Source organism: Mus pahari, chromosome 4 (assembly GCF_900095145.1).
Source record: "Mus pahari chromosome 4, PAHARI_EIJ_v1.1, whole genome shotgun sequence".
In the NCBI taxonomy this organism is placed as follows: domain Eukaryota; kingdom Metazoa; phylum Chordata; class Mammalia; order Rodentia; family Muridae; genus Mus; species Mus pahari.
In genome coordinates, this window is record NC_034593.1 from 78,581,762 (window position 1) to 78,591,383 (window position 9,622).

General features: G+C 49.3%; 2 protein-coding genes across 4 annotated transcripts in view; one reads left to right on the forward strand and one right to left on the reverse strand.

The window, feature by feature from the left end:
- Gpatch4 (G-patch domain containing 4) overlaps positions 1 to 8,043 on the forward strand; it is a 12,399-nt gene extending 4,356 nt beyond the window's left edge. For both annotated transcript variants that reach the window (XM_021196762.2, XM_029538021.1), the window contains 7 exons: positions 1,976 to 2,101; positions 2,498 to 2,571; positions 2,667 to 2,759; positions 2,854 to 2,940; positions 4,801 to 4,892; positions 5,308 to 5,358; positions 5,554 to 8,043. In XM_021196762.2, the coding sequence (XP_021052421.1) occupies positions 2,023 to 2,101; positions 2,498 to 2,571; positions 2,667 to 2,759; positions 2,854 to 2,940; positions 4,801 to 4,892; positions 5,308 to 5,358; positions 5,554 to 6,298 (1,221 nt within the window). In that variant the 5' untranslated portion in view covers positions 1,976 to 2,022 and the 3' untranslated portion in view covers positions 6,299 to 8,043. The remainder of the gene's footprint in view (positions 1 to 1,975; positions 2,102 to 2,497; positions 2,572 to 2,666; positions 2,760 to 2,853; positions 2,941 to 4,800; positions 4,893 to 5,307; positions 5,359 to 5,553) is intronic.
- Positions 1 to 9,117, reverse strand: part of Naxe (NAD(P)HX epimerase) — an 18,028-nt gene extending 8,911 nt beyond the window's left edge. The window contains exons 1-6 of one of the 2 annotated variants that reach the window (XM_029538022.1): positions 8,928 to 9,108; positions 8,731 to 8,839; positions 8,516 to 8,626; positions 8,320 to 8,433; positions 7,594 to 7,741; positions 7,162 to 7,366 (exon numbers count right to left, since the gene is read on the reverse strand). In XM_029538022.1, the coding sequence (XP_029393882.1) occupies positions 7,164 to 7,366; positions 7,594 to 7,741; positions 8,320 to 8,433; positions 8,516 to 8,626; positions 8,731 to 8,839; positions 8,928 to 9,091 (849 nt within the window). In that variant the 5' untranslated portion in view covers positions 9,092 to 9,108 and the 3' untranslated portion in view covers positions 7,162 to 7,163. Of the gene's footprint in view, positions 1 to 7,116; positions 7,367 to 7,593; positions 7,742 to 8,319; positions 8,434 to 8,515; positions 8,627 to 8,730; positions 8,840 to 8,927 lie in introns of those variants that run through there. The other variant, XM_021196369.1, reaches the window with a different exon arrangement.
- Between the last annotated feature and the right edge of the window lie 505 nt (positions 9,118 to 9,622).

A 9,622-nucleotide genomic window follows, 5' to 3' on the forward strand; every position in this document is an offset into this window, starting at 1 on the left:
GAACTCAGAAATCCGCCTGCCTCTGCCTCCTGAGTGCTGGGATTAAAGGCGTGCACCACCACACCCGGCTAGTAGTCTAAGTTTTTAGTGTCTTGTGTGATGTTCCATCTTACACTTTGGAGGTAAATTTAGTGTACAAGTGGGGGAATGCCATTCTGGGGCAAAGGGAAGCATGTGTGAGTTACTGTGAAGAAGTTTGGCTGCTTAGAATCAGAGCTAATATTTACATTTCCTGAAGAGGCAAGAGACCCAGGCTCTTTTTTTTCCTTTCTTTAAGATGAGAATGATTCCTATTGACAGGACTGCCTCTGAAGTCTAATGAGGTGATAGTGCACAGCAGCCATCTTTGTTTACTTGGTGCTCAGTCAGGTGCCCCTTCCTATGCTAGACAGTTCTAAATGGAAGCTTCTGAGAGCCTGCCTGATAAGGCAGTAATGTGGGCGGAAGGTTTGGCTCCCACACCAGGTCAGTGCAAATGTTGGACAATAGGTGTAGACTTTAGGCTCTCTTAAGTACCAGTCTCCAGCTCAAGTTACCAAACACCTCTTAGCTTTGTTTTCACAATGTAAACAGGCTCTGCACACAGGCTTCCTGGTTTGAATTCTTCATACACTAGTTGTGTGCCTTAGTCTAGCTGCCCGTGTTGTCTTACAGTTTAGTGTGTTTGTGCGTATGTGTGTGTGTATGTGTGTGAGTGTGTGTGTGTAAGGGAAGGAGGGAGGGAGGGAGAGAGAGAGAGAGAGAATGAGTGAGCAGGAGCATGGGATGGGCATGGATATGAAGGGTGGAAGACAGCCCATGGAAGTCAGTTCTCTCCTTCCACTAAGTACTAAGTAGGTCTCTAGGACTAATCATCGGTCTTGACAGGAGACTGACTCCTTTACCCACTGAGACATCTTTCTGGCCGAAGCTTCTTTTAGTCCAAGAGTCAAGGCCAGCAAATGTGCCGCTGATTGAGGTCTTCCCATTTAAACAGGCTAATCTCTCACAGACCTGTACAGAGGCTAACTAATCTACATGTGTAACTGGAGGCTTGGCATCCAGGTAATTCTTGCCATGTTGACAGTAATGCCAACCATTACCACCTAAGCTATTTAAGGCTCAGCTTCCTTTGTCATCTGAGTAGGGTGGCAAGATTGAATGTAAGTTTTCACATTCATAAGGCTTCCGTATAGCTTGATGCCACCACACGTCTAGGTTTCAGTATTAACACTACCCCTCCTTCATCCTGCTTTGTGTTGGGTCTTGGCCCCATTGACCAGAGAGTGGACTCTCCAAAGAGCAGTCTTCCTCCTGGTGTCTCCCAGGACTCAAGAAGAATTCAAGGGCTGGAGAGATGGTTCAGTGGTTAAGAGCACTTACTGCTCTTGCAGAGAGCTTGGATTCAGTTCCCAGCACCCACATGACAGCTCACAACTGTAACTCCGGTTCCTGCATGCATGTAATGCATATACATACACTTGGACATACACAGAAACTTTTTTTTTTAAATGAAAGAAACATCTTATACAAGCAGCTTTATGTACTTTAGGCACAGACAGGGTCCCAAGCTCCTAGCCAACCTTGGAGTCCTGAGCCTTCTGCTGCCACTTCCCAGAGCTGGAATCACAGGCATGTACTACCACACCTAGTTACATGATGCTGGGGAGTGAACCCAGGACCTCACACATGCTAGGCAAATGTTCTACCTCCTAAGGCATACTAAGATACAGCCCTAGCCCACACTACCACCCCTCTCTTTTTTACTCATTTAGGGTCTCATGTAGCACAGCTGGCTTCAACCTTTCTGTATGGTTGTAGATGATATGAACTTCTGATCCTCTTGCCCCCACATTCTATCTGCTGGGATTACATGTGTGGGCCAGCACCCCTTATTTTACATGATGCTGGGGTTGAAGTCTGGGGCTTTGCGTGTGGTAGCGAAGCACCCTGCTATCTAAGCTGCACCTCCAGGCCTTTCTTTCCCTATTCAAAGGATGGTGCCACGTTTTCCCTGGTGAGAACCTGAGGACAGACCCTGCCATGAGTATCACCCCAGAGGTCAAGAGCCGTGGGATGAAGTTTGCTGAGGAGCAGCTGCTGAAGCATGGATGGACTCAAGGTATTCTAGGGTCTCTTACATACCCTCCAGCTCCCTCCTCTCCTCTGCCCCGTGCCAGTGCAGCCAGAGGAGAAACTAGTCTAAAGAGAAACCTTTAGAAGCAAAAGTTTTCTGACCCATCTGGATTAGGGAAGACTGGGCGAAATCCTTATTTTGGATAACAAGGGACAGTGAGGGGCAAATAGTTGGACAAACTAGAGGAGGCTGAAAGGAGATAGAAAAGATAGTTTTCCCTCAGACGGAGGCATTTACTGAGCAAGCCTAGAAGGAATGGAGTAGGTTTCTGAAAGGCTCAGAGTAAGTGATAAGGAAAGGAAAGGAATGGGGGTTAGCCCAGGAAGACTTGGTGAGAGCTCAGGTTAGGCTACAAAATAAATCACTCACTCTCCTCTGCAGGCAAGGGCCTGGGCCGGAGAGAGAATGGCATTACTCAGGCCCTCAAGGTGACGCTGAAGCAAGATACCCATGGGGTAAGACTGGGAGGGGGTCAGCATGAATGGGAGAGGGGACCCATGAGGGCCAGTGAACGGTGCTCAGACTGTGACTTCTTATTATTCACATGGAGGTGGGACACGACCCTGCCAAGGAATTTACAGACCACTGGTGGAGTGATCTCTTCAACAAGACTGCTGCCAGCTTGGTAGTGGACTCGGGGAAGGTATGAACTTGTCAGGTATATTGAAGAAACCTGCAGGCCTGGGGTGGGGTAGAGCAGTACAGAACGCCACTTTCTCACTGGTATTTTCCAACAGGATGGAGTGCAGATAAGGCGTCTTTCCAAGGAGACCACCCAGCGCAGTCACCCCAAACCCAGCTTGCTGTATCAGAAGTTTGTGAAGGTACTAGAGTGAGGGACCCAGCTCTCAACTGCTCCCATCTCCCTGGGTCCTTATTAACTGCATTGTGTGTCCAACTAATTCCCAGGATATTCCAGTACACCCAGATCCTGGGTCCAGCCTTGCTGTGCCCGTGCCCTCACCCAGACTGAAATGTTAAGGGTCCATGGACCATCCCATCTGCTGGGGAAGCAGCAGCGCACAGTGGGGGGGAGGGCTGTCATTTAGTTAGGAGCTGCTGGGGTGGGATATGTTAGTGTATAATTTTAAAAGTCTGAAGCCAGGAGAGTCCTGTGAGGTTGCCTGGTCCATCCATATTTTACATGACCCAAAAGAGTAAAAATGGTTTGCGGAAGAGCCCACAGCTGATGAGTAAAGGCAAAAAGAAGAGAAGTCAGCAGCAGTTAGTGAGCACAGATTCTGTGCACAGGGCTTCACGGTTGTCTAGCAGCCCTTCCTGGGTTCTGCATCTTGACATCTACTCAGTTTGGGCAGTCCCTGCCTCTTTAAGAGTCTCTGCCTCTGCTCTCTCTCTCCACCAGTCAGTGACCCACAAAGTATCCATAGGGTTCTCTCTAAAACACACAGTATTATGTAATGAGAACTTTGGTTTCTTTGAAAATCACAGAAATATGGGAATATGTTTTTGTTTTAATCTCAGGTGTGGGATATGGGTGGCTGCTTCAGATTGCAGTCAGCAGCTGATTATGATTTGCCTCATGCACTAGCAGGGGTGTGGTTTTGCCAGCAGCAAGTAGTTTCTTCGATTCTGTGACATTTGGAATTCTGGGGACTTTTCAGAGGGTATATAAATGCTAGGCCCCAGAGTAAGGGTGTTGTGGGTTGTTGATTGTAGTTTGTTAAGTAGTCATACATAAAGAAGGAAAAAGAAATCAAATATCCTGTCAGTGAAGATCAAACTTGCCTCAAGGAATTCCATGTTCTAACAATAACATTACTTCCTTTTCTTTCTATCCTTTATCTTCTCTTCTATCTAGTGTTAGGGGGTTGAAAGGATGGAAGAAAATGGGTGGAGAAGGGTGAAAGAAAGAAGAACCCACAAAGTAGCAAAAGACAGCTATAGTATCATGAACCTTTTTGTTTACTTTTGGTTTTTAAGACAGATTCTTTGTGTAGCCCTGGCTGTCCTGGAACTCACTCTGTAGACCAGGCTGGCCTCAAACTGAGATCTACCTGCCTCTGCCTCATGAGCGCTGGGATTGAAGGCGTGCGCGTGCACCACCACTGTGCAGCTCCATCCTTTTTAATGAGATTGTCTGTGGCCCTTTATGCTTCAGGTCTCACTTACTTCTTTCTGGGACCAGTACACACTAGCCAGCGGGTTTATTTTTTCTCCTTTAAGAAGCTGTGTTTTCCCACCTGCCCTCTTTTCTGTCAGTTGTTCTCCCTTTACCTGCTAACCAGTTTTTTGCTTTTAGATTGAGATTATACAGACACACCCTCTAGAAAACATTCCCCAAACCCTGGCCTGAGTTATCTGTGAGACAGGCAACATTCATAATAACTGCCCGTTATGAATGGCAGTTACATCTGGACTGGACTCATCCCTTTCTTCTCTTTCTTTTCTTTTCTTTTCTTTTCTTTCATTTTGGTGTGTATATGTGTTGACATATGAGTGGAGATGCATGTGTGCAGATGGAGGCTGGGTATCTTTTTGATCTCCACCTTATATACTGAGCTAGGGTCTCTTACTTCAGTCCAGAGCTTGCCAGTTTATCTAGTTTAGCTACCAAGCTAGCCTGCTTGCTGGGGCTACAGGTGAGCAGCATGCCTGCTCAGCATTCATGTGGGTGCTGGAGACCTGCACTTAGGTCCTCATGCTCCATGATCCTTTTCTTCTAGACAGCCACACTAACCTCAGGTGAGGAGAAGCCTGACAGAGACTTGGGGAGCTGCAGTGATGTTGACAACCATGAGCCCACACCCCCAAAGATGTGAGACATTATTTTGGTACTGATTAAAATGTGGGGGCTGCTTTGGGATTTTAGAGAATGAACCTAAGCCCAATGCTTGTCAGGGGAGTGCATGTTTGTGGAATTAACTAGATTGTGCTAATTCTTGTATTATCTTAGCACTTTAACAAGTGCCAGGTTAGCCGGGCATGGTGGCGTGTGCCTTTAATCCCAGCACTTGGGAGGCAGAGGCCAGCCTGGTCTACAAAGTGAGTTCCAGGACAGCCAGGGCTACACAGAGAAACCCTGTCTCGAAAAAACAAAAAACAAAAACAAAACAAACAAAAAAGTGCCAGGTTTTGAACAATAGGTAAGATGAATATTTTTTAGAGAGGGGAAAAAAAAAACCCAAGCCCTCTTACCATATCTGTTTGTGACTTGTTATCTGCCCTTACAGTCTGACTGATGAGATGCTACTCAAAGCTTGTGAGGGGCGAACAGCACACAAGTAAGTTGTGGTCACTTTCTGGGTTTCCCATCTTTTCTGCCCATGCTTGTCAGCCTGTGCCACCTCCCAATTACTTTCATTCCAAGAGAATAATTGCTGTTGTTGACAATTTCATGTTTGAAGCTTGGCAGCTCCCTCCCTCAGTTCCCAACTTCCTCTGTAATACCCCTGCTGACTTAGACCCATCTGTCTTAGGGCTGCCCGGATTGGTATCACCATGAAGGCCAAGCTTGCTCGCCTGGAGGCCCAAGAGCAGGCCTTTCTGGCTCGGCTCAAAGGCTCAAAGGACGTGGGCACCTCTCAACCACTGACTGACAGCGAGCCTTCCCAAAAAAAGAAAAAGAAGAGGAAGCAGAAAGAGGAGGAAGAGGCTGCAACAACTGAGAAGAGTCTAGGTGAGGAGCTCCTGGAACACACTGACAAGAGCTTCAGGAAAAGCAAGAAGAAGAAAAAGAGGCAGAAAGCTGAGAGAGAGGGAATGGCTACAGGAAGTGAGGAGGAAGAGGCTGCAGGAGAGAGTGGGCTTGGAGAACTGAGCACAGAGCAATCTGATTGGCCTTCCAGGAAAAAGAAGAAAAGGAGGAAGCAGCGCCATGAAGAAGAGGGGGAGATGGGAGTCTGTGATGGAGGAGGCAGAGATGTGACGGGTGGGCCAAAGGCAGTCAACAGTGGAGGAGATAAAGACGCCGGGAGAAGCAGCAAGAAGCGGACGTGTGGGGAGGACTTAGATACCCAAGAAGAAGAAGTGAAGGATGACCAAACAAAAGGAGAGAGAAAGGTCAGAAGAAAAGACAAAAGGAAAAGACAGCAGTGCTGTGAGGAGGTCTTGGATGTAAGCAGTAAAGATGATGGCAGGACGTGGGAAGCAGAGGATGAAGGTGAGAGAAGTCGGCCGTACCCAAGAAAGCGAGCCAAAAAGAAGAAGCGGAAGAGGGACTGAGGGTCTAAAGCGGATCTCAGCTGATTCCTTTTCAGGGGTAGCCTGGTTTGGGGCAGGGTTTCTGCACATTCTGCAAGCAGCTCTGGAGCACCAGTCTGCCGAGGAGAACAAAGCATTCTATACTGTCTGAGGGGGTGGACGTGGTCCCCCGTGAAACTTCCTGTCCAAAAAGTATAAACCTGGTGTCCGGCAGCTCACCAGCTAAAGGATGGTGGGAAGAGGAATCAGGATGGAGGAATATTTGGACTGTCTCTTCTAAAAGTCTGAAAATGTAAGACTTATATGAAATGTCTTTGTTTTGTTTTTGAGACAGGGTTTCTCTTATATAGCTCTGGCTTTCCTAGAACTCACAGAAATGCAGGCACCTCTGCCTCATGAGTGCTTAGGTCAGAGGCATGCACTATCACACCCTACAAAATGTTTTCATTTTAAATACCATGAACGTTAAGAAAAACATACATTTATATGTATGGGTTGGTTACCCTCCCAGACCGTTCTGATCATGATTAAATGAGAGCTTTGGCCCCAAGCTTCCCAGTTGATGTCAGCATTCCCAGCATGAGAAGGTCTGAAGACAAAGTAGGTGGCATTTGAAGACTTGAAAGAATCCTATTGTTACCCTCTGGGAGTCTTGCCACAACGCTACGCTGAGTTAGTTTAGAGGTGTCATCTGCCTCCCTGTGTATTACAAATAAGTAAGAATCATTCCTGGGTGAAAGATAGCACACCTGAGTTATTTTCCGTTGTCTACAAATGCTGGTTGGTTTCCACAGAGAAAGCATAACCCACTGATAATTATTAAGGCCAGAGGACTCCAATTTCAAGACAGAAAGTACCAAGTCTTTATTGAGAAAGCTGCCTACCCTTACTGTAGACGGTAGACACACTCGGTGTCAGGGTAAGATGGCAGGTTCAGCTGGTACTTCTTCTCTAGAGCAGGTGGTACAAAACGACCCCCGAGGTAATGATACCGGCCAGTAAAGTGAGCTGCAGACTTCTTGGGTGCCGTCAGTGAGATGAGTAAGTCTGGTTGGATTCCACTAGGGTTTCCCTTCTCTACATCCCACCCTGAAGAGAGAAAGTAGTGTGAGCAAGTACAGAAGGCCTGGTCCTAAGGAAGAGGGAAGCCCCTCAGTCCCCACTTGAAATCTCAGTCCCATGTACTATCGGGCTCAGGTTTTCCACAGGGCCAGCCAGCATGAACTTTGCTCCCCAGCCCTAATGTGGGACAGTCCCTGGGTACCAGCCTGAGCCAGGTTTGAGCATGAGTCCCCCAGCCACCTGAGTCTCAGCACCTGAGGGAATGTCGATGCTAGCAATGGGCACAGTAAGTCCACTCAAGACACTCAGGATAGTGTGGAATGGCTCCCGAACATCACCCTTGAAGCTGAAGCCAAAGATGGCATCCACCACCAGCTCATACAGCTCATCGACCATCATGGGCTGGGGGCATGCAGGAAGAGGAAAGGATATCAGGAACTGTTGTCACCTAGGGAGGGCTGTCCCTGCACCCACTGACCACAGAAGCATGGATATAACTGGTTCCAAAGGCACAGTAAAGAGGAGTCGCTCATTCAGGACAGTCTGAATCCAGGCCTGAGCACCTAACTGCCTGTCACTGGTGAGAGGGGGTGACTGCCAGTCTCAGGCCTCCTGAGACTGGAAGCCAGAAGAAACTAGTTCTGTTCTGCATGTCAGTGTCTTCGTCCATAGAATAAACTGGGTTGTTTTCTGTTTTGTTTTAATTTCTGACTTCCCACCCTTTAATCCACGCGTCTACAGAAAAGGTTCAGGCTGAGGCCCAGATTACTGTTAGATGCATGTTGTGGGAGGTGTTTGGCTGCAGAATAGGAGTGCCTGCAAAGTCGTGGAGCATACAATCTGGAGGGGCTTCTACACCACTTTTATTCAGAGAACACTTTTAGGGCAGACAGACACTAGGCAGGCCAGCTTGGTCTGAAAACGGGAAGGGCAGAGCAGGGGCAGTACTTACTGGAGAGACGAGGCACCAACCCACCTACCTCTGGGGGCATTTCACCAAGGAAAGGGATGTCCATTTTCTGACACTGAGTCACTAACCCAGTGAAGAGTGGCTTGTTAGGTCTTTTGGGGTAATAGATAGTTGGCTGGTAGCCCTAGTTGAAAAGGAAAGTAGCCATTCAATCTCCGATCCCGAGTCCTTATACCTTGCCACAAAAACTCCGTTCACATACTCACAAAAAGTTTGAGGTGTCGCGCACACACCAGCCCATCCCCTCCGTTATTTCCGGGGCCACAGATGACCAAGACAGTCGGGGGACTCTTGGACATAGACGTGGGGGGATAAGCCTGAAGGCAGAAGTGCAGAGGGGTCGGGCAGTCACCGCTGTGCGCGCCACCGCCGGGGACCTCCCCACCCGCGCCTCCCTGAGGCTTCTCGCTGTGCCGCTTACCTTGGCAATGGCCGTGGCGCAGCTCAGCCCGGCCAGCTCCATGAGTTGATCCACGCTGAACTGATACTCGTTAAAAAGCTCTTGGTCCACGGCCTGAGCCTCCTCCTGGCTGAGGGAAGTCCTGGCCTGAGTCCGCCGCTGGGGCGCTGGGGCCGCGGCCTGCCCCGCCCCGCCCCCGCGGGAGAGGGCGGCCGTACCTCAGGTACTTCACCGCCGCGCCCGCCATGGTCTCCGAGCCCCGGCGCTGCGTTCCCCACCAGGTGGGCCCTGCACGGCACACACGCTGCGGGCTTCCGATCCGCGGCAGGCGCGAACCCGCAACCAGCAGCCCCAGCCCCAGCAGCGTCCGCAGCCCGGACATTCGACTAGCAGCGCGCCGCCCGCACGGCGCATGCGCACGGCCCGTCCCGCCCCAGAGCCTTAGGCGTCGAACCGTCGGTTCCCAGTCCCAGGCTATCAGGCGTTCCGCGCACCTTCGTTCCGCCCTGCGTTCTCACCTTTCCTCCGGGGTTGCAGAGTTCCATGCAGATGTGCTTCGCTCCCTCTGCAGTCCTGGCTGGCCTCCATCTCGAAGCAGTTCTGTTGCCTTCAGCCTCCTTGCTGAAAGGTGTGATTGCACGCGTGCATTATTTCTTCTAGGGAATATCTTTGACCTCTCGCTATCCCTGCTTTTGTTTGTTTTTAACATTTAAAAATACAAGGGTTGGGCCAGGCATAGTGGCACACGCCTTTAATCCCAGCACTTGGGAGGCAGAGGCAGGCGGATTTCTGAGTTCGAGGCCAGCCTGTGAGTTCCACAGCCAGGTCTACACAGAAAAACCCTGTCTCGGAAACAAAAACAAAAACAAAAACAACAACCCCTCAAAACAGCAACAAAAAAACCAAAAAATAA